Raw genomic sequence first — 22,193 nt, forward strand, 5'->3', positions numbered from 1 at the left:
CTACCAACAATTCAAGGGCTTTCTGAAGTCTGAGCCCCATGGCCTTGGTATGCCTCACATTTAGCTGCCTGAAGCTGTTTTCCATGAAGCAGGACAGGAACTGTGACTGAGGGCTTGTTTTGCACTGACTGTTGTTTGCTTTCAAGAATATGTACTCTATGCATGCAAAGGTGCTTGATGGAGAAAGAACAGTGGAATAATGGGCTGGGGTAATCAAGCTGAGTTTGATACTAAATGTTCTGTCTTCCCAAGCAAACCAACACAGAAATATTCTGGTGTGTGTCAGCCCCTTTTGAAGCCCAGGGAAGGAGGGAGAATGGCCACAAAACCTCTGGCATCTGTTTGCTCTTGCAGTTGAAGTAAAAATTGAAGTTGTGATACCCGAGAAGGAAAGAAGCAAGGAGGAGATGTCACCCAATGGGAAAGCCAGCCCTCTGATCTACAAAGTCAACGGGACTGCCCGGCATTATCATCTCGAGGAGCATCCCATTGCCAGCAACCCCTACCACAACCCAAAGGACGTGGTGGAAGCATCCGTGTGCCATGTGAAGGACCTGGAGAATGGACAGTAAGTGCCTACGATTTTTACAGGTAGAACTGAGAAACCTTCTACCCCAAATCGAACCCTGTGTCTTGTTCTTCAGAGGTTCTAGAGATGATAACTTGCCTTGGTAAAATAAGCTTCTTTTCTTCATCTTAAAAAAACTTCATGGACAAGTGACAACTTTTCTTTAACCAGACAGCCTGCTGCTCCTGCACGATCTGCGCTGGGCCTCATCTTCAAAAGATGGGATGTTCTGTAGCAGAATTTCTCAACAGGCTGATCGTAAGATCCTTTCCAACTGAAACCGTTCAATGATTCAATGATTCAAAAAGCTCTGCTGGTCACAGGGATGGTGAGGAGGGAGCTGGCTGGAGCCTGGGAAAACCTACCTGGCTGCAGGTGGTTGTAGCAGGGAGCTCTGCAGCCGAAACTGCCACCGGTCTGGAAAGAAGGCTCACACTTCAGCTGTGTGTGCCCCCAGGTACTGGAACACGCCACCAAGTGCAGTATGGGCTTGCACCATTTTCAGTTCAAGGTGACAACAGCTTTTTTACAAGCAGGCTGAATCTAGCTGAAAACAGAGGTGCTGCAAGAAGGTCCCGTAGCTCATGTAAGCAATGAGCCAGACCAAAGGAACTACTCCTGACTCTGATAACTGGAGGGATTTTCTATCCTGGAAAACCTTCTCAATCCCTCCTCTCAAGGGGCATGCTGGGCAGGGGCGTGCATAGGCACAGCAGCAACATAGAGCACTGCACAAGTGTTTAGGCACCTCTACCTTGTGCTTGTGCTGGTGGAGTCTGCAAGCACTCAACATATTCTTTCATGCCATCATTTCTGGTCTTTCTGGTACCAAGATGGTCTCAGCATAACCATAAAAGATACTGGAGGATAAACTCTGGTGCTGCTGTGCCCAGCCAGCCTCCCAGCAGGCTCACTGCAGGGACATCAGTGAGCTACAGACAGAAAGAAGCCCCAGTGCTCCCTCTGAGCAAAGGTCCTTTGCAGACCAGAGATGAGTTTTAGCTGGTGCTTCCCAGGTGTGGGGTGGAATGGGGCAACAGGGCAAATTCCCAACTGTGTAAATAGCTCAGGAGGGAGCAGCGCAGCACAAATCAACCTCTGCAGTGAGGGTGGGATCAGGAGCTTGCAGGTGGCTGTGCGCTGCCTTGAAGACAGCCGGTCTTCTTTTCGACTCCCTCAGGTCACACAGGTCCTTGGGTAAGTTGTAAACTCTTTCACTTACCTATCTTCCCATAGAGTTATGGTTGTCATTTAACCACAGGGTTTATCTGAAGTACTGCACAGCTGAGGAATGCAGCAGGACTTGTACTGCTGTATTCCCCTTGGGCTGACCAAGGGACTTCCAAGTGCCGAATGTCCTGCACAGGGAGGGAGCAGAGCTGCATTGCTCCGGAGCGGGGCTGCCAATTACTAGGACAAAACAGCTCCCAAGGGCAGGAGCTCTTCTCCTGGTGAGCTCTGCTGCTGTTCTCACCTGTGGTGGCAAGGACATGAGCGTTTGCTGTTACTCCAGTGGGACGGTTCATGCAGGTGGAGCAGGCACCTGCACAAAGACTTGCCCAGGATGGGTTTGAAGGTTGTACAGGGGTGCTGGTGCATTGGGCCCTGGTCTCATCTCCATGGCTGTGAAGCAGAGAGCAGGACAAGTGTCTCTCTAGCCTGGGTGCAAGTGACAGGGCTCTGTGGGGATGTTACCCAAATAGGAATGAGCATGCAAAATGAGTCCCATTCTTCTGAGACCTGTAGTACATGACCAGTGTTCAGGGCTCACAGGTGGCCAATAGCTTTCCTAAGCATGTGGGATTTGCTGTGTGTACAGTGATGCACTCGGTACATGAAATGCAACATGCCAGGCTTGCTGTAGAGATGGTGCGCTTTGTGCAACAGGAGCAACCAGGATTTCCAGATGAAGACCAAGCGGGCACAGGCTTTCTGGCTGGAAGAGGGGGAGTTTCCAGGGAACAGCGGCTCTGTGCTCCAGCTGCCTGCAGAATGAGGGCTCACTCCTTGTCTCCCGGCTTTCCTCCATGGTTAGCTGGAAGGCTCTGCCAGCAGCAGCACAGAGGCAGAGTGCCTCCAGGATGCAGAGATTTCCTCTGCAGAAACAGCAGCCGGAGGTAGCGAGGAGGGTACATGGAGGTGCCTGGAGTTCTGAGGAAAAGGTGACCCACCTTGGTGACCTGGGATGTAGCCAGGCCCAGAGCACAGCCCCAAGGCCGGAGCACACCAGGGGTCAGAACCACCTGTCCTGGATTTCAAGCCTGAGAAATGTTGTGTTTGCTTTGGGCGAGTGAACACCAGCCTGGCAGCTCTACTGGGGTGAGGAGGGGAGGTGTCACAGTGGAACCAGTTTGGTTTCTTGCTCCCACTACGTGCTGGAAAGCTTCATTCTGACCCTCTGCACTTGGGTGGAGACCTCAAGTCACCTCCTGAGCAACTGAGGTGGTGCTTTGGGCCACCGCCTGACATGGTGATGGATGAAGAAGCTGCCCCTCAATGGCCCAGCTTGGCTGTGCCGAGGCTGGGAGCAGTAGAGCCAGCTCCAAAGCTGGCTTGGTGACAGGGGTGATCCAGGCCTGTAGTTCTCCTAGAGCTGGTGGTGAGCAGGTTGAAGGGGAGGGGGGTCCTGGTGGGACCAGGGCTGGGCAAGGGGGTGGCGGGTGCTCTGCCATGTGTTTTCCATGCTCCTCCTCCGCAGGATGCGGGAAGTGGACCTGGGCTGCGGGAAGGCTCTGCTCATCAAGGAGAACGGCGAGTTCCACGCCGTGGGACACAAGTGTCCCCACTATGGGGCTCCACTGGTCAAAGGTCAGTCTGTGTCACCTCCTGGGACACTGAGAGCATCGGAATGTTGGCAGGAGCCAGCCCAGTGTCCATCTGGCTGCTCTGCTGGGCACAGGGCAGTGCTGTGCCCTCACTCAGCATCACCTTGGTATGTTCTCACTGGGGGAAAGCATGTGCAGGGAGCTGGGGGTGCACAAACCTCCTGGGAGCACTTTGCCATAGGTCTGGTTTGCTGGTGAGCCCCGCTTGCCTGTCACAGCTTGTCACAGGGCTGTGCATTCCTTGGGTGACTTTGAGTTAAAAACTAGCATGGGCACTGTTAAATTCAGCTTCTGCTTCATTCTTCAGCTGGAGCTGAGCCTCTGGATGGTATGAAAGAGCTGCAGCTACCTGTCCCCACACAAAGCCTGGCTTTATGGGGCTTTTCACATTCTGTTCACCAGTTCCAGCCACTGACTTTGAAAAATGTCTTAAAGGGAAAAAGGCATCCCCTTATTTTGTTTCATAAGAAAATCGCACAAACCCACAGCTCCTGTAAATCACATCCTGATGGGGGGGTGGGGAGGAGCTCTTTGGGCTGATGGGATCCTTTCAGTAACAAAAAGAAATGTTGCTGGTGGAATTTTGTGGAATGGTGGGATGTTGTTGTGGGATGGTGGGATGTTGTTGTGGGATGGTGGGATGTTGTGGGATGGTGGGATGTTGTTGTGGGATGGTGGGATGTTGTTGTGGGATGGTGGGATGTTGTTGTGGAATGGTGGGATGTTGTTGTGGGATGGTGGGATGTTGTTGTGGGATGGTGGGATGTTGTGGGATGGTGGGGTGTTGAAGTGGGATGGTGGGGTGTTGAAGTGGGTTCCCATGTTGCACAGTGCTGGGTGCAGGAGAGGATGCTCTTAGCCCCTCTCAGGGCAGAGAAGCCCGTCTGCCTTTCAGAGACCTGCAGTCACAGCCCTGACACTGCAGACTGGCTGCTCACGCAGGGATCTCACTGGGGAATACAGGACTTGCTCCTGCATCCCAGCATGTGGGTGATGAGATGTGGCACTGCTGTGCCTTGGCAACGGAAGGTGCAAGCACAGGACCAGTCCAGCATGGCCAGACTGTAGCTGTTCACTCTGCCCCAGGGCTGAGAACAAGAGCTTTTGGGCAGGAAAGGCCTAAGTCCAAGGTAGCAGCCTCTGAGCAAGCACTTGTGAGGAGCGAGCTGGTGGCTCCAGCATGTCCTGTGCTTCCCTGGCAGTGGGCAGGCCCCATGCTGTGCCAGGATCTGTTCTGAAACACTCCTGCTCTAAACAAGTGGTGCTCTGCTTGAGGCGCTGCTTGCTCTGCATGCTCCTGGGGCTTGTGGAGGCAATGACAAGAGCCTGAAGGCTGCAGCCCCAGGCCCTGCCACAGAGCAAGGTTATGTTCCAGGCAGAGCAGACAGCTCTGGAGCTGTGCTCCGATGTGCTGGAAGGGCACTGTCAGTGAGGGCATTCCAGCTGGGATTGCTTATTCAGCATCCCAGTTCATAACTGTTCAGCCTCTACTGCAGTCCCATGTGTGAGGGAAGATAACTCCACATCAAGTAGCTAAGATGCTGTTGAGCATCCAGGTCCACAACAGCTGCCACACGTCCTGTAGGAAAGGTCACACCTCTGGGTAAAGGAGAGTCATGGGGACATGTCAGAGTGTGAACTTTGAGGAGGACAGGTCCTGCCACTGCAGGAGGCCCTGGGCACCAACATTCAGCTGTCAGGAGGTCAGCCCTGCTTCAGTCGAAAGCAAGGACTCCACCACCACGAGGACAACGGAGGGATACCTGCCTCTGCCACCCTGCCCTGGCCTTGTCACAGCAGCTTCATCTCCGTGGGCTGCAGGCAGGGACAGGAGACAGCTGCAGGGCAGCACCAACTCTGCATTGCCATGTTCCCTGCAGGGGTTTTGTCCAAAGGAAGAGTCCGCTGTCCCTGGCATGGAGCTTGCTTCAACATCAGCACAGGTGACATAGAGGACTTCCCTGGCTTGGACAGCTTACCCAGGTTCCAGGTGAGACCTTCATTCTGCAGAAGCAGAGGAAATCACAGAATCCCAGCCTGATTTGGGTTGGAAGGGACCATAAAGCTCCTCCAGCTCCATCCCCTGCCACGGGCAGGGACCCCTTCCACTGGAGCAGCTTGCTCCAAGCCCCTGTGTCCAACCTGGCCTTGAACACTGCCAGGGATGGGGCAGCCACAGCTCTGGGCACCCTGTGCCAGCGCCTCAGCGCCCTAACAGTAAAATGTTTCTTCCCTTTGTTCAGTCCAGATCTCCCCTCTTTCAGTTTAAAACCATCACCCCTCGTCCCATCACTACAAGCCTCTTTAAAAAGTCTGTCCCCATCTTTTCTGTAAGCCCCCTGTAAGTACTGAAAGGTTGCAACAAGATCTCCCTGGAGCCTTCTGCAGGCTGAATAACACAAACCCAGCTTTTCCTCATCGCAGAGGTGCTCCCCTTGCTCCCGCCCGTGGGCACTGGGAACCCGGAGGTGAAGGTGCACCGTCTGGGAGGCCTTTGAGCAGGAGTGGGGTGGGACTGAGGAATCGGCCAAAAGCCAGAGGTAGAAATCAGGTTTCAGACTGAGCATCAGTGCACAGTTGATATGAGACAGGAAAAATACCACAGCCTTGAGCTGGGCTGAATCCTGCCGTGGCCTGAGCTGCTCTCACAGGAGACCGGTGGGACCACTGCACTGTTCATGGGCTGTTCACAGAGGGAGCAATCACCCTCCTCATGCCAGAGGCATTCACTGCCCTGCAAACCGCTGCTCTTCTGTCACCCTCAGGTGAAGATCGAGAAGGAGAAGGTGTACATCCGAGCAAGCAAGCAGGTAAGGGGCCACTGGCACCCCAGAATCAAGCCCCATGCTTTTGGTTTCTGCTCTGTGTGTGTCAGGGTGGAGGGAAATGCTTTTCTTCTGGTCCTGTGGCAGGGGAAGCAGTGCCTGAACAGGAGGATGCACGAGCATCCAACATGGGTAAACCAAAGATTTACCCAGCGTGGTCCTGTCTCAAACAGCAGCTTGTACAGAGGCACGAGTGGAGCAGGGCAGAGGTGGTGTGTCCCCCTCCCAGCTGCCCGCAGCTGCTGAAGCCTGAGCCGGGGTGTCCACGGATCCAGCTCTTACTGGCCGTTTGTCCTGGATTTGTTCATGTTTCATTACGCTTACAGCAACGTCAAATTTAGTTGGCCCATGGAAACAGGACTCTTCCAGCAGCCTTGCTGGGTCTGAATGTGACAGGGCAATGACAGACGTCATCTGTGCTCCCTCTGGGGTGTGAACAAGGAGGGCTCTCATCCCCCCAGATGTGAAGCCCATTCAAGCCACTGCCACCTTTCTTTCGACTAGAAGCCTTCTTTTGATGCACATTTGCACATACACGTGTGTGAGTCCAGTGGCTCAGAACAAGAAGAACCCATACAGCACTTGGGTTAGGTCCAGAGAGGTCACCTGAATGGCAGCACTCCTACACCAGCTTATTTGGGTGGGATATGATGGGGAAGATTGAGCCTATTTCCTCTACCACAAATGGTAGAGGAAATTTGCCTTCCAATGGCTGGGAAGAGGGGGTCTGCGAGCAGGGCTATAGTGGCATAGGTCTTTGGGTGCGCTCTGGTAGGCTGGACAAGTCCATCAGCTCCTGTGGATATCAGAGGTGCACAAATTTTGCTCAGGTGCAGGATAAAGTTCCTGACAGGAGTTCTGCATTTCCCTCTTGCCTGTTGGTTGCAGAGGTGCATAAGAACACACCTGGGCACACCTGGGCTGCTTCTATCCCCCCTCTCCAGCTCTGTGTACCTGGATCAATCTGCAGAAGGCAGTGGATGAATATTTCTTTTACACCTTGTAAAGGGGTGATACACCGGGTGGTGGGAGGGTATTTGGATGTGCTTGGGTTTGCAGTCCTCACTGGCTACAAAGGTGCAGTTTCCTTTTGATTCAAGGTGCTTTATGACAATAATGTGGCTACCCAGGTTAAAGCTGGGAAAAGATAATGACTTTTCTTCCTGTTGTTGGTGGCATAGGCTCTTCAGACACAGAGGAGGACAAAGGTGATGGCAAAGTGCATCTCCTTGAGCAACTATAACCTGAGCAGCACCAATGTGCTGATCATCGGCGCAGGTATTGTGTGGCACATGCTGGAACCACCATGTATGTCCCCTCCTGCTCTGTGGAGCTTTGTGCTTCCCTTCGTAGCTGGTGCCCTGAACCCTCTTCCCTCTGCACCCTCCCCACGTACACCAGTAACCCCCGATTTCCACAGCTGGTAAGTGTAAAGCCCTCTGAGGTGATCCTGTGATGTGGATACACCTTTTCCTCTTGGAGCCTGCACATCTCTGTCTCAGCCCACTGCAGCTGCCTGTAGCTCCAAACCTCTCACCCCAAGATGCTTCTCCGAAGATAAATTCTTCCATCTTCCCAGAAAATAGCAAATTCCTGCATGAAATAGCAAACCTGCCAACTTCTTTTCTTCCTCTTGTCCCAGCTCCAGTTGTGTAATGCAGTTTTTGTAGAAAGCTGGAGTGAATGGAGTTTGGTGGAGTGAATCCCATCTACTGAGTTTGCCTGTTTCTGGAATGGGTTGGAAACGAAGCTGGTTGACTGAGAGCCAGGCTGTGTCCCTGAAGTCAGCTGAGCTGTGCTGGCATGCAGCAGAGCTGGTGGGGTTTAGGAGCAAAGGGTTCAGACCTTCAGATGCCCACTGCACTGCTGCCACCAGTCTTCCTTCTCCCTTAGGGGCAGCTGGACTGCTCTGTGCAGAGACCTTGCGCCAGGAGGGTTTCTCAGACAGGATTGTGATGTGCACGATGGACAGACACCTCCCCTACGACAGACCGAAGCTCAGTAAGGTTTGTATCACTTTGGGAATGTCACATTCCTTCCCTGTTTTAAAACTTGCTCTAGGACCTTTCCCCATGTACTGCGGCAGCACATTTCTTCTTCCTTGTTCATCCCAACTCTGGTTCCCCCTTGAATTTCATTTTCTGTTGCTGACTGAAATATGAAACATAACAGGAATTGTTAAACCTCTGAACTGAGTGCTCCAGCACAGGAACAAGGGAGTTCTTCCCTGTGAGGGTGCTGAGGCGCTGGCACAGGGTGCCCAGAGAAGCTGTGGCTGCCCCATCCCTGGCAGTGTTCAAGGCCAGGTTGGACACAGGGCCTTGGAGCAAGCTGCTCTAGTGGAAGGGGTCCCTGCCGGTGGCAGGGGGTTGGAACTGGATGAGCTTTAAGGTTCCTTCCAACCCAAACCATTCTATGAGTCCATGATTCTTCACAGGCCTACCTATAGGTGACTTGGGCAGCTTGCACCTGGATGGATCCTTTTATCATGTTTCTGGATCAAAATCTTTAGGGCTATGAAATGGGACATGTGAAAAAAATGTGTTGTCTGCCAGGTCTTTAATGACTGCACAGTTCCTGCGCAGCGGTGCTCCATGCCCTGATTATTGGGATTATCAGTCACTATCACAACTGGATAACTTGATTGCAGTGCAAAGATCACTTTTTCTGTCAATCATTTCAGTTTTCATTCTATTGTAGACACAAGATGATCTTCTAATTGCATTTTTTATTACTGATTCTTAAGTTTTACATGATACCAGAGAGCAGCTCAGGTTGGACAGCAGCACTTGGTCTCAGAGACTGGAGATAACCTCAGAACAGGCAGTGTATGTATTACCCTTTCTGGCAGGGTTGCTCTGACTCTGCTTCCAGACCCAAGGCAAAGTGATTTTCAAAGGAAGGCATATATACACATGACTTTCTGAGAACATTCGATCCGTTCCTGTGCTTGGACAGGTCCCACTTGGGGTGAGGAGCAGCTGCCTGAAACCTGCATCCAGGAGTCACAGGGATGGGCTGGGGAGCTGGGAGAAGCTCACAGTGCCTGTCCCAGCCAGGCAGCTCTTCCCACATTCATCCCCACCATGAGTCTCTGACTGCCTTTTCCACTTGCCATTAAATAGTAAGAACCTCTCACACAGCAGAGATGTTCTGCATGGTCTGTTAAACTCTCCACTCAACACAGTCACTTTGGGAAGGTGCACAAAGCCCATGGAAGAGGAGGCAAAATTTTCAGGAACAGGCTAGAAAACAAAGGGGATTCTTCTTAACCCTATAGTGAGTGAGATCAACCTTGGAAAGAGTCATTGGAGGAGGAGCATGTAAAGCTGTAAGCAGCAGACTTCTTGCCTCCTGGAAACTGCAGCGTTGTCCTTCATCTGCCTTGTTGAATGGCTGATACCAGTCTGCCCCAAAGTCCCACCAGCCTGCTCCTCTTTGTCCCCTTTGGACCATGACCTGCTCCCTGGTGTGCTGCACCATCCCCATGGTCTCTGGAGCACTGAGCAGGAGCAAACCCATGGTGGCTGTGCACTGCCCTGCACTGCTCTCCCTGCATGTGCTCCTGAGCTGTGGGTCTGACGTTCCTCTCAGTAAATGTTGCGTGTTCAAAGACTTAGCAGTAAGATCTGTATGACCCTGCCCGTGCCTCAGGTCCCAAGATACGGGTCTCTGCTGAGCACAGCGTCACCTGGAGTAACGGTGAGGGGGTGTCCTGCAGGGCTCATCCCGGCCCCTGACTGTGCCGCTCCAGCGATAAGGATCTTGCTGTTTTCCAGCTGGTTGTCTTCCAAATAACGGGTGTTTTCTTTCGTCCCTATGGACTATGAGGAGCTGCAGTGAGAGCCGCTTTGCACCCAAAAGCGCTTGCTGTAGTCCTTCCTTGGCCAGTCAGTGCCACCCCAGTGTCAAGCAGGAAGAAGGAATCAGTCTGGCATCTTGTGATGACTTTTACTTGACCAGACTTTGGTTCCAGCCACTGTGTATCAACTCTTTTAGCCCATGCCATACAGACTGACTTCAGGCTATTGACTTGGGTTCACAACAGGCATTTCTCCCCTTGCCTGTTCAACCGCAGCGGTTGACAGGAGAATGGCTTTTTTCCAGTCGATGGATTCCCACCCGGAGCAGATTGCCCTGCGCCCCAAGGAGTTCTTCCGCAGCTACGACATTGAAGTCCTGACCGAAATGCAGGTAAGGAGAGTGCTGTGTGTACGTGCAGGCCACCTTCTGCAGGTGCTGACACACAAGGGCTGTGTTTAGCAGATGTGGCAGCTGGCTCTGTTTGTAGCGCACTGGTTGCATTGCAGAAATGTTGGGTCTCCCCCAGCACAGAACACAGGTTGCCTGTGATTATTCCAAACTACAGTCAGTGCAGCTCATCATGTGGCAGAGAGGTGAGACCTCACCTGGAGCATTGTGTGCAGTTCTGGTGTCCTCAACATAAAAAGGACATGGAACTGTTGGAACAAGTCCAGAGGAGGCCACGAGGATGATCAGGGACTGGAGCACCTCCTGTATGAAGACAGGCTGAGGAAGTTGGGGCTGTTCAGCCTGGAGAAAAGAAGGCTGCGTGGAGACCTCATAGCAGCCTTCCAGTATCTGAAGGGGGCCTATAGGGATGCTGGGGAGGGACTCTTCATTAGGTATTGTAGTGACAGGACAAGGGGTAACGGATTAAAACTGAAACAGGGGAAGTTTAGATTGGATATAAGGAGGAAATTCTTTACTGTGAGGGTGCTGAGGCACTGGAATGGGTTGCCCAGAGAGGTTGTGAATGCTCCATTCCTGGCCAGGTTGGACAGAGCCTTGGGTGCCATGGTTTAGTGTGAGGTGTCCCTGCCCATGGCAGGGGGTTGGAACTGGATGATCCTAGGGTCCTTTCCAACCCTGACTATTCTATGATTCTATGGTTGGGCTGGGAGCTGAGTGAATGGCTGGCGTTTCATCCCTTAACATATTTTAGGAATGATTTCAGGTTGCGGCTGTGGACGTCAAGAACAAGACAGCTGTGTTCAAGGATGGATTTAAGATGGAATACAACAAGCTGCTGATAGCAACGGGAAATACGTAAGCTATGAACAAACATTTTAAAGAGTGAGAGGAACTTATATCTGAGAATGTGAGGAGCTTGTGCCTGGGAATGAGGGTCAAATGTAGTGGTTGAATTTGTTTGCAAAGAATGTTTGCTTGCAGGAAAAGCAAGGGATAACTATTGGATAAATCTGTATATCTATCTATCTATCTATCTATCTATCTATCTATCTATCTATCATCTATCTATATCTCTATCTGGGTATATCTATACCATCTTTATATATCTATCTGTATATCTACATAACCTATATCTCTATCATCTCTGTATCTATGCAGAGGGGTTGGACTAAATGACCTTTGAAGGTCCTGTCCAACCCAAACTATTCTATGATTTTATGATATAACCGTATCTATATGATCAATATAATATGTATCTCTATAAATCTGCGCTGGGTATGTCTGCTCAGCCAAAGCTTAAAAACCTTTGTGTCACCTCTGTGTCACCCGAGAGCACCACCCTGGAAGTACTGGGTTGACTTGTTCTCTGTATGGGATTTGTCAAAACTGGCACTTTAAGATGAAAGTGAGGCACCCTGGCTCACTTTCCTTGGGCTCCCAACACCAGGACACAAAACAAAGTAGGAGAAGTGCAGCCCCTGCAGAATTTAATCTGGTAAAGGGATGCTGTAGAACAGCCAGAGCAGGGGTTCCTGTTGCCACCCGCTGTGCCACCAGTAACAGGAAAAGCCCCACTAAATGCTAAGGGCTAGTGCTGGGATCTGCACTAGTTGCCTAATTGGGCTCAGGAGGATGCAGTGGTAATGTCAAAATCCTTATGCACAAGCTCCAGGTACACTGGGTAAATGTTTTAGGTACCTGAATTATTTAGGATCATCTGTCCCATTTCCAGGTGTGAGTTGAGGATGCAGGGGCCAGATGTTTAAAAATACATAGGCTCCACTAAGTGCATGGAGAGGGCAAGAATAAACTGCTACAGCATCAGCAGCATGCTCCTATGAACAGATAGTGGAACCTGCATCTCCAGAGGGTTGTGAATCGTTCAGTGTCTGGCTCCAAAGTGTCTGCTGGGGCACACAGTGACATTTCTGTGTCCCATTAAGCTCTGGAAATTTTTACAGCATGCCAGCAGTGAAACACAGGCTTAGAATCACAGAATAGTTTGAGTTGGAAGGGACCTTCAAAGCTCATCCAGTCCAACCCCCTGCAATGAACAGGCACATCTTCACCTGGAGCAGGTTCCTAGAACCACATCCAGCCTGGCCTGGAATGTCTCCAGAGGTGGGGCATCCATCTGCTCTCTGGCACAGGGCAGCCTGCGCCAGTTTCTCACCACCCTCACTGCTTTCAAAGCCGTGCCCAGCCTGCATTGTGCTGCAGTGCCCAGGATTGAGCTCACCCCACCCCGAGGGCTCCCCAGCCCATGGATGGGGTCAAGACAGCTCTGCCCATGGCCCACCAGCGTTTGGGGTTTTCCATGTTATGTCTCCAGCCCAGAGAAAGGTGAAAAAGGGAAGATCTGAGATGCTGCTGGAGTCCTGGAAAGAAGGTCTCCAGTCCCAGCTGCCAACATGGGGTCAAGAAAAGCACCTGTATTGTCCTCAATGTGTGTTTTTCAGGCCCAAAGCTCTCAGCTGCAAAGGCAAGGAGGTGGAAAATGTTTTCAACATCCGGACACCTGAAGATGCCAGCCGTGTGGTGAAGCTGGCCACCAGCAAGAACGTGGTTATTGTGGGAGCATCCTTCCTGGGTGAGCGCTCATTCCGCAGTGTCCATGTCTCACTGTCCCATCTCCCTGCGGACTTTATCCAGTCCCTTCCACAGTTTGTCACTGCTTGGTTAGAGGTAACCCCTTGCCCAAACTGGACCTTGGGGTTGTCCAACTTCCAGCCCCAGGTGTAGAAGAGAATCTGTGTGGAGACCTCAGAGCAGCCTTCCAGTATTTGAAGGGGGCTACAAGGATGCTGGAGAGGGGCTCTTCATCAGGGACTGTAGCAATAGGACAAGGGAGAATGGGTTCAAACATAAAGAGGAGAGATTTAGGTTAGATATAAGGCAGAAGCTCTTCTCTGTGAGGGTGCTGAGGCGCTGGCACAGGGTGCCCAGAGAAGCTTTGGCTGCCCCATCCCTGGCAGTGTTCAAGGGCAGGTTGGACACAGGGGCTTGGAGCAAGCTGCTCTGGTGGAAGGTGTCCCTGCCCGTGGCAGGGGTTGGAGCTGGAGGAGCTTCAAGATCCCTTCAGCCCAAACCAGTCAGATGGTTGGAACTCCAGATCTCCCTGTAGACCAGCTTCAGCCTCCTCAGCTGGGATGGGGAGAGACTGCTCCTCTGCTGCTGTCCCCACTGGCTCTTGGACCTGTTTCTGTTCCCCAGGGATGGAGGTGGCCGCCTACCTCACGGAGAGGGCCCACTCGGTGTCCGTGGTGGAGCTCGAGGAAGTGCCCTTCAAGAAGTTCTTTGGGGAGAGGGTTGGCCGTGCTGTCATGAAGGTGACCTTGCTTTCCCACCCTTGCTTTGCTTTTAGTGACAGTGGGTTCTGCTTGTCTCACTCGGTGCACTAATTTATTATTTGATGTTTATTGATTAAGCTGTGATGGCAGCAGTGACTAGACAGGACGAACAGGCTGTGTCTTCCCCTCTCTTGATCCATGTGTGCTATAGAACACCTTCTTCTGGACACATGTTGGGGATGGAGCTGGTGCTGACCCCTGTTTGCAACACGGGTTGAGGAGAGTCCAGAGGGTGGTCAGGGCAGTGCAGGGGGCACAGGAACACCAGGAGCAGTGGTGATTTGGGGTCCTGATGTCCCCTGCTTTGTCCCATGTTCCCCCTCCAGATGTTTGAGAGCAACAGGGTGAAGTTCTACATGCAGACAGAGGTGTCAGAGCTGCGGGAGCAGGAGAGCAAGGTATGGTGTGGGCAGGGGCTCACCGGGGTCACCACCACAGCCTCCCCCCGGGGCGCTGCTCTCTTCATTGCTGAGGTTCTGAGCTTTCCTAGCCCAGAAATTCATATTCCTGGGGGTTGTCCCCCAGGAGCATCGTGCTCCAGTGTGGCACGCAGGGTGGTGCCATTGCTCCCACCCTCCTGCTGCCATTGGAAGGGGTTATGGTCACACTGCAGGTCAGAAGTGGAGTGAGCGGTCAGTTTGGCATGTTCCTATTACAGGTTTGGGTTTTTTTTTGTCCTAAAATAACTGTGCTGTCCCCCCCATGTCTCACGCAGCTGAAGGAGGTGGTGCTGAAGAGCGGGAAGGTGCTGCGTGCTGACGTGTGTGTTGTTGGCATTGGTAAGGGACTGTACCTGCAGGTGCAGAGCCCATGGGGCCGCTGCGACTCTGCTTGGTGGAGGGGCTGTGGCAGCAGTGGGTCCTGGAGGGTGGTGGTGATGTGCCAGCTCTGCGCAGTGCTCCCACTGCAGTGGGGCTCTGTAGGGCCCCTTTCCCTTGGCATAGACAAGTTGTCCAGGCAAGGGACAGATGTGTGGCCTGGGGGTCACCCCAAGGCTGTGGGGGTGCCCGGCTGCCATGCCAGCAGTTCTTCCCTGCTCCCACAGGTGCAGTCCCAGCAACGGGCTTCCTCAAGCAGAGTGGCATAAACATCGACTCCAAAGGCTTCATCGTGGTCAACAAGGTGAGCCTGGAGGGCAGCCCCTGCCAGGGGAGAGCAGGAGGAGCTGAGTGCTCTCCTCCAAGATGAGCTTCTTTGCAGCTCCAAACTGGTGCTGCAGGGGGGGTTTATCCAAGATGCACAATGCTGGAGCGCCCGGGACCTCCCCTGCAGCCCTGGGTGCTGTGGCCTGGGTCCAGCCCTGAGCTGCCCTGGGATGGTGTGGGTATTTTTGGGGAAAAATCATTTCAAGGATCCCAGAGGATCTCATCTTCCCTCATCACCACCAGCGACTCCAGTACAAGTGGTGTTGGTGCTGATGGATGGTGTGTGCTATGAGGCAAGAGCGTGTCGGGGCACTGGGGCTCCTTGCTCATATGTGCAATGAGCCAGGCTCTAATTCAAACCCTGTCAGACCCCAGCCTTCTAAGAGGGGCTCCAGGACACCAATCCATGTGTCTCTTTACTGGGTATCCCCCTGGCAGGCTGTCTCTGTGGTCTGCGTGGGAAGTGGTGGATCAAATCCCCCCACGGGCTCCCAGAGTTGAGCAGAGGCTGCGGGGTGTTTCTGGGGACCGCACAGCTCTGGAGCAGTTCCCTGTGTCTGCTCATGGAGGGTGCAGACCCCACTGACGCCCACTTCTGCTTCCTCCTGCAGATGATGCAGACCAACGTCCCTGGAGTGTTTGCGGCCGGTGACGCCGTCACATTCCCACTGTCCTTGAGGAATAATAAGAAGGTGAATGTCCCTCACTGGCAGATGGCCCACATGCACGGTAGGTGCTTCACAGCCCCTTGGCTTCACAACAGCAAATTGCTTATGGGAAAGAGCCTTTTCCATACCCTCAGGAGATTTCCAAACCCACTGGCAAGAGAATGAGGCAACTGCCAGCAGGGGAGCTGGGTAGTTGTGTTTAACAGTTTGAAGCATGTGTATTTGGTGCTGTTCTATGCCTTTGTTTGTCAGCCTCTTGACGTGCATTGCCTAACAATGCCTGAGACCTTTCTCCCTTCCATGCCAGCAAGCCTGAAAACCCTGGTGTGATCGTCTGCCCTCAAGCTTTCCAACCCCATGAGGAGGTTGACCTCTGTGAGGGTGTCCTAGGTGAGAAGGTTTGGAACCACACCTCCAACATTAGCCTTTGGACACAGCCCCCTTTAACGCTGGCCCAGACATGCCATGAGGATGATTGGGGACTGGAGCACCTCCTGTATGGAGCCAGGCTGAGAACACTGGGGGTGTTCAGCCTGGAGAAGAGAAGCTGCGTGGAGGCCTCAGAGCAGCTTCCAGAGGGGATGCTGGACAGGGACTCTTCATTAGGGACTATAGCGATAGGACGGGGTGATGGGTTCAAACTGAAACAGCAGAAGTTCAGGTTGGAGATAAGGAAGAAGTTCTTTACTGTGAGGGTGCTGAGGCACTGGCACAGGGTGCCCAGGGGAGGTGCCCAGGGTGCCCACTGCCCCATCCCTGGCAGTGTTCAAGGCCAGGTTGGACAGGGCTTGGAGCAAGCTGCTCTAGTGGAAGGTGTCCCTGCTCGTGGCAGGGGTTGGAGCTGGATGATCCTAAGTTCCTTTTCAACCCCCAAACCATTCTGTGATTCTATGGTTCTATGCCTCTGTGGGTAAGGACTGTCCCCTAACAGCCTCTATGCCCTCGGGGGTGGTGCTGGTGGTTATCCATCCCATCCCTGTTTGTGGTGGGAGCTCAGCGAGCTCTCAGCCCTGCCACTGTTACAGAAGCTGTGTTGAACCAGGCTCAGTAGCACATGGCTCATGTCAGTGGAGGTGATGGGTCAGTAGGAGCTGCAGTGCCGGGGAGGAGTCCAAGCCCAGGCCTGGGCGATGCCATGCATTGCGCTTTCTTGTTGGTACTCTTGCTTGTTGCTGTGTAATCTTTTATTTCCCCTAAGCAGAAGATCGTGGTCTCCCTGTACTCTGGGACTGGAGATGTCAATGCTGTCCTGTGGCTGAGGGCAGAGCACAACACCTGCCCCAGCACAGAGCTGCCCTGCTCACTCTGCTGCTTTTCTCTTTCAGGCCGTGTAGCTGCACTGAACATGCTGGCCCATGGCGTGGAGCTCAGCACAGTCCCATACCTGTGGACTGCGATGTTCGGGAAGAGCATCCGATATGCAGGTAAGGGGCTCCCTGAGCCTGCTGAAGGGTTTGTGCTGGTGGAGGTGTGCTGGGATAGAGCAGCCACAGCCATCTCTCTTGCTGCGGACCCTTCGTGCCAGCCTCTGCTTCAGGTCTGCTTCCCTTCCTGCCTCCAAAACCTGGTCTGCTCATGGCCATGCGTGCAGGCCAGAGGGATGGCTGTGGTCACAGGGGGTGGCCCAAGCACGAACAGTGTCTCTCAGCTCTGAAGAAGAAGGGGTGCTTTTTGGTACCCTCATCTAGTGCTGGCCTCTTGGTGACTGCAGGATGCTCTTCTTGTAGCTCTGGATTGAAACATCCTGTCTTAGGGAATTGTTGCTGAATCCACCTCTTCTTCTCTGCCTTCCAGGTCATGGGGAAGGATTTGATGATGTTGTCATTCAGGGAGATTTAGATGAACTGAAGTTTGTGGCATTTTATACCAAGTAAGTGTTTCTCTTCTCCATATTCATCCACAGACGTTCCAATAAGCTTGTTCTGTTAGGCTGAAAAGTATTTTTGCCAGAGCTTCTGCCTGAGGCTTTGTTCCTCTCTGGACACTGAGGCTGCAGGACATTAATAAAGGGCCCCAGGGAAACGATGTGCTAAGAGTAAAGCAAGTTAATCTGGTCTTTGGACCTAATGTCTCTGCCAGGTATAAGCACTTGGTCTGTTCACAAAGTGTCTGAGAGCAGATAATAGCTTCTATTAATGGGTTGCTGGAAATCCCCATCAAACTTTTCCTCCCCGTCTCATCACTGTGCTAATGATTTTGGCCAGGGCTGGGCTGGGAGCATGGGTATCACTGCTCCTGGCATGGGTTGACAGATTAAGCTCAAACCCCCTCTTCTGACAAGCTGTGAAGGTCAGCAAGAGTTCAGGAGCTTGTGTTACACCTGTGTGGAACTCAGCTCCCCCCCCCCCGGCTGGGAATACTTGCCGGGGATGTGCTGACAGCCCGGATGTGCTGCCCCAGTGTTCCTGAGCCACGAGAGCCACGGCAAGACTGTGCACTGTGATTTATCCCAAAATATCTGCTGCTCTTTATTCTTGTGCTGCTCCTGTCCTGTCCCAGACTGAAATCTGTGGCCACGGGGTCCTCCTCATGCCTGGAGACGGGCGGGATTTCTACAAGTGCTTTCTAATGTGGGGATCGGGAGAGTGAAACCAGGGAAGTGAAGGTCTGCAGGGCACAGCGATCAAACCGCCTGTGGCAGCAGCAGGCAGAGCTCATCCCACCAGGGCTCTCCGTCCCTCTGTCCCCTGCCCAGTGTCCCTCACAGCATCCCCTCTATGTCCCCCTCTCCAAGAGCAGCCACTTGCTCCCATTGTCTGCAGTTGGATGTGGCCACCAGGTTTGGAGAGACACAGGGCTCCCTTTATCAGGCCATGGCAGGAGCAGCCAGGTCCCCAGCACTCACCTTCCTTCTCTTGGTGCCTCGGATAGAAACCTGCTGCAGGCAGCAGGGCTCCACCATCCGCCACCCTTTGCACGTGGTTCACCTCTGAGCTCCCCTTGGCCAAAACCTCCTGCCAGGGTGTGTTTGTGCCCATGCTGGGGATAGCTGCTGCAGGGGAACATCCCCCTTCTCCAGCCTCAGCCACGGGGCTGTCACTCCCTACCCTCTCGTTGTTCTGAAGTTCATTTAAATCACACAATGCCAAAGCAGCTTTTTAAAATGTACCATTTGTTCTGTGGGTGTCAGCTGGGGGGGATAAACCCCGGGTTTGGCGGTTTTGCAGGAGGGGTTTGCAGCACTGTGTGCACTGCATCCTTGTGAAGCCACCGCACAGCCACTGCACTATCCCATCTCGTGTCCACTGCAGCACGAAGGGCCAGGCACCCACGACCTGCCCCGGTACACATTTCCTTCCAGCATATCATCTTCTTTGAAGCCTTGATTCCCCCTTTCCATGCTGGAGCTTTCAGCCATTTATTCCAGCCCCGATTAGAGAGGAAATGTCAGGTTGCTTTAATTAGACATCTGTAGAGCCTTCAAAGGAGAGCCCCACAGAAGGTGCATAATCCCTGCTCTGTGCAGCCCAGCTCAGCGTGCCTGGGCAGACCCACTGGCACACAGGGGTGCTGCCCAGTTCTCTGACGTTCTGCCACCCAAGAGGGGCTCTGGAGATGGCTGTTGGGTACCAGGGTGGCATCACCCCCTGAGAGCCAGAGGTGGCAGGGGAGTGCTGGCCAGCTCCTTCCCACTGCTTTGCTCGGCTGCAGTCCCAGTCCCTGCCTCTGTGAAAGCATTTCTTCCTCTTCTCATCTGGTGTCAGTTCTGGTTGGTGCTGATGCTTTTTGATTGGGGACGCTGCCCCAAACGGACAATCCCCTCGTGTTTCCTTCTGCTGTGCCCACCCAATGGTTTGGGCTCTCCTCCTCCTGGTGCACGCTGTCAGGGAAATCCTGACCTCCTGCCTCTCCCCTCTCTCAGCACAGGGCAGCAGCATCAGGATCACCTCCCTGGCTGGCAGCAACCACTGGGCATCCCTGCTGATGTCCAGGGGTTTGTCCACCTTTGCTGGTGTTTTCCCACAGCTTCCAGGGTGCCCCAAACTGTCTCCATCCCCTGGGCACCCTAGTGATGCTCACCACGCCAACACGTGTGAGAACACGGTGGGGCCAGCCTGCTGTGCCAGCTCCCAGCCTTCTCTTGACCCTCATCCCACCCCATCAGCACAGGCCCCATGGTGTCCACACCTTGAGACGGGTCCAAGGTGCTTCTCCGCTTCCTGCTTCTCTCCAGCATGTGCTTCCTGGGTGCTGGAGCTGTGCTTGTGCAGGGCTGCTCTAACCCCATGCTCTGCCCGGCCCTAGGAGTGACGAGGTGGTGGCTGTGGCCAGCATGAACTACGACCCCATTGTGTCCAAGGTGGCCGAGGTCCTGGCTGCCGGCAGGACCATCCGGAAGCGCGATGTGGAGTAAGTAGTGGTGCTGTGGGAACTGGCGGTGCCGGGGCAGGGGCCCAGGGGCTGGGGGTGCAGGGCAGGGCTGAGCACCCCAGGGCAGGACCCTGGCGGCACTGGGCAGCTCCCCCCACTGCTCCCCTCTCTGTAGCCTCCTGCCCCGCTCACTCGGCCCCCCGTCACTGTCCACCCCCTCCCCCAGCTGCCTCCAGCTCTCGCACCCTGCACACAAGGCGTTTGTCTTGAACACCAGGACCCAAATCCTTGCACAGATCCTATGGGACAGTGGTGCTCAGAGCACCAGGCACCCCTGGGACCATGCTGAGGGTCCACCCAGCCACCAGGCAGCATCATGCCCAACGCCCCCAGTGCATCGGGAAGCACTTGCTGGCTGGGAGGGAGGTGGCATCTCATGGGCAGCCTGGCTGGCCCTTGTGGTGGGGCTCAGCGAGCCTGGAGGAGGCCAGATCACCTAAACCTGAATGTCTTCTCTCCCGCTGCTTTCGCTCCTTTCAGGCTGTTTGTTCGTCACGGCAAGTACGTTCGGTTTGGGATCCTGGGTGCACTGGGTGTGGGGCTGGGGGTGGCTGCCATGTCCCCTTTGCAGCTGCCTTTTGGCTGGGATGCTGCTCGGAGAGGGAGATGCCCGCCCTTGGGTGACTTCCACAGGAATTCCCAGCTGAATGCAGGAAGGGCTTGTTTTGGGGGAAAAAAACCTCAACCACCACTGTTTGAGCTCAGTTTGAGGTGGAATTGAGGATCTGCGCATCATGTTTTGGGTAGGTGTAGCGACATATGAGTGAGGGTGGAGAATGGGGCACAGCCCATGGGACCGGTGTCCAGCACTGAGGGCAGTGCCCAGACGCATCAGGAACAGTCTTGCACGTGCTGGGAAGCATCTCACAGTGCTGCTGGTTTGTTTTCTCTTTTAGAACTGGAGACATGTCCTGGCTGACAGGAAAAGGCTCCTAATGCTGCTGGTGGCTGTGCCCTCCTGGTGCTGCACTCTCTGTGGGGAGATGGGCTGGCAGCTCCACAGAGGAGTGGGAACACCGTGGCTGAGTCACTTCCCCTTCAGACCCAGATGAGCCTGGCCCCGGTCACTGTGCACTCACCACCCCCTGCCCCTCTGCCTCCCAGGCTGGGGCTCTGCTCCTGCAATTCCCATGGGATGCTGGAAAAGCAGCCCCCACAGAGAGCAGGGCTCGGCACTGGTGGTGGGCACGGGTGCTGCAGATGCTGACAACAGACTGGGAGTCCCCAGCAAGACCCTTGCCCCTGTAAGCAGCGTGCCTTTTGTTGCTCCTTGTGCTTTCAAGCATGTGGCCCCATCTCCAATCCCCTTTGTTCCCACAGAGTTCTGATGTGCATCCCCGCAGAGCCGGACCTCTGCTCCCCCTCCGCATGGCTCAGCACTGCCATGGCTGTCCCCGTGCCCATCCAGCTCAGGAAGTGTGGGGACGGGCAGGGATGGGGTCGCACCGGGGGTCTCTGTACAGCCCATGCTGGAGTCTTGCCCCTTCCCCATGCTGGTCGCCCCATCCAGCCCTGGCAGAGGTGGTCCCTGCCCAAGCCGAGGGCTCTAGAGCTCATCAGTCTCCAGCATCAGCAGCACCCCCCGTGCCAGCACAGCCGAGGGGCTGGAGCTGCTCCCAGCTTTTGGGGCAGCTCTTGGTCAGTGTCGGTGTGAGTGCAGTGTGGAGCGGGGTCTCCCTGCAGAGCTGTGAGGGCAGCCCCCAGCCTGGGGCAGTGCCTCAGCCCTGGGCTGTCCTGAGCGATGAATGAGATGTTCCTCAATGACAAGCAGCTGGAGGGGATCCTCCGGCCTCCATCGCTCCTTGCTCCTGCCCTCCTGCTGCCTCCTGACAAGGCGGCATTTCTCATCTTGGCTTCCCATGCCGGTGCTCTGCTGTTGTGTTCTCTGCCCCTTGCTGAAGAACCTTATCTCCAGCTCAGGAGCGGACCTGGCCAGCCCACAGCCCTGTGCCAAACAGCCCAGCAGAACCGGGGGGGCAAGAACCCCGCTTGGAGAGCCCCCAGTGCTCTGCCCAGGTGTCTCCCCCCGCAGTCAGTGTTTTACTCCAAGCCCAGAGCAAGATGATTTATATTTTTAATTGGATCCCCTCTGTGGATTAAAGTAGTGCTATTCTTGGGATCTGGATCATCTCCGGTTCCTTCCAAGGCCTTGGGTCATCCTTGCAGGTTGGCCGGTTGGTGCAATCACTGCTGTGGAGGCTTCCCATTTGTGTCCAGGTCATCTGG

General features: G+C 54.1%; 1 protein-coding gene across 5 annotated transcripts in view; it reads left to right on the plus strand.

The window, feature by feature from the left end:
* Positions 1-21,686, plus strand: part of AIFM3 (apoptosis inducing factor mitochondria associated 3) — a 34,550-nt gene extending 12,864 nt beyond the window's left edge. For 2 of the 5 annotated variants that reach the window (XM_062628411.1, XM_062628407.1), the window contains exons 3-21: positions 355-568; positions 3,267-3,376; positions 5,274-5,383; positions 6,159-6,203; positions 7,400-7,496; positions 8,112-8,224; positions 10,326-10,412; positions 11,197-11,288; positions 12,893-13,023; positions 13,647-13,762; positions 14,110-14,181; positions 14,499-14,562; positions 14,829-14,905; positions 15,540-15,657; positions 16,922-17,020; positions 17,391-17,466; positions 19,842-19,946; positions 20,448-20,468; positions 20,864-21,684. In XM_062628411.1, the coding sequence (XP_062484395.1) occupies positions 355-568; positions 3,267-3,376; positions 5,274-5,383; positions 6,159-6,203; positions 7,400-7,496; positions 8,112-8,224; positions 10,326-10,412; positions 11,197-11,288; positions 12,893-13,023; positions 13,647-13,762; positions 14,110-14,181; positions 14,499-14,562; positions 14,829-14,905; positions 15,540-15,657; positions 16,922-17,020; positions 17,391-17,466; positions 19,842-19,946; positions 20,448-20,468; positions 20,864-20,903 (1,787 nt within the window). In that variant the 3' untranslated portion in view covers positions 20,904-21,684. Of the gene's footprint in view, positions 1-354; positions 569-3,266; positions 3,377-5,273; positions 5,384-6,158; positions 6,204-7,399; positions 7,497-8,111; positions 8,225-10,325; positions 10,413-11,196; positions 11,289-12,892; positions 13,024-13,646; positions 13,763-14,109; positions 14,182-14,498; positions 14,563-14,828; positions 14,906-15,539; positions 15,658-16,921; positions 17,021-17,390; positions 17,467-19,841; positions 19,947-20,447; positions 20,469-20,863 lie in introns of all 5 variants that reach the window. The other 3 variants (XM_062628408.1, XM_062628409.1, XM_062628410.1) reach the window with 3 other exon arrangements.
* The last annotated feature ends 507 nt before the right edge of the window (positions 21,687-22,193 follow it).

The sequence above is a fragment of the Pezoporus occidentalis genome, unplaced genomic scaffold (genome assembly GCF_034315485.1).
Source record: "Pezoporus occidentalis ecotype Australia unplaced genomic scaffold, CSIRO_AGI_Poc_V1 ctg316, whole genome shotgun sequence".
Taxonomy (NCBI): Eukaryota; Metazoa; Chordata; class Aves; order Psittaciformes; family Psittacidae; genus Pezoporus; species Pezoporus occidentalis.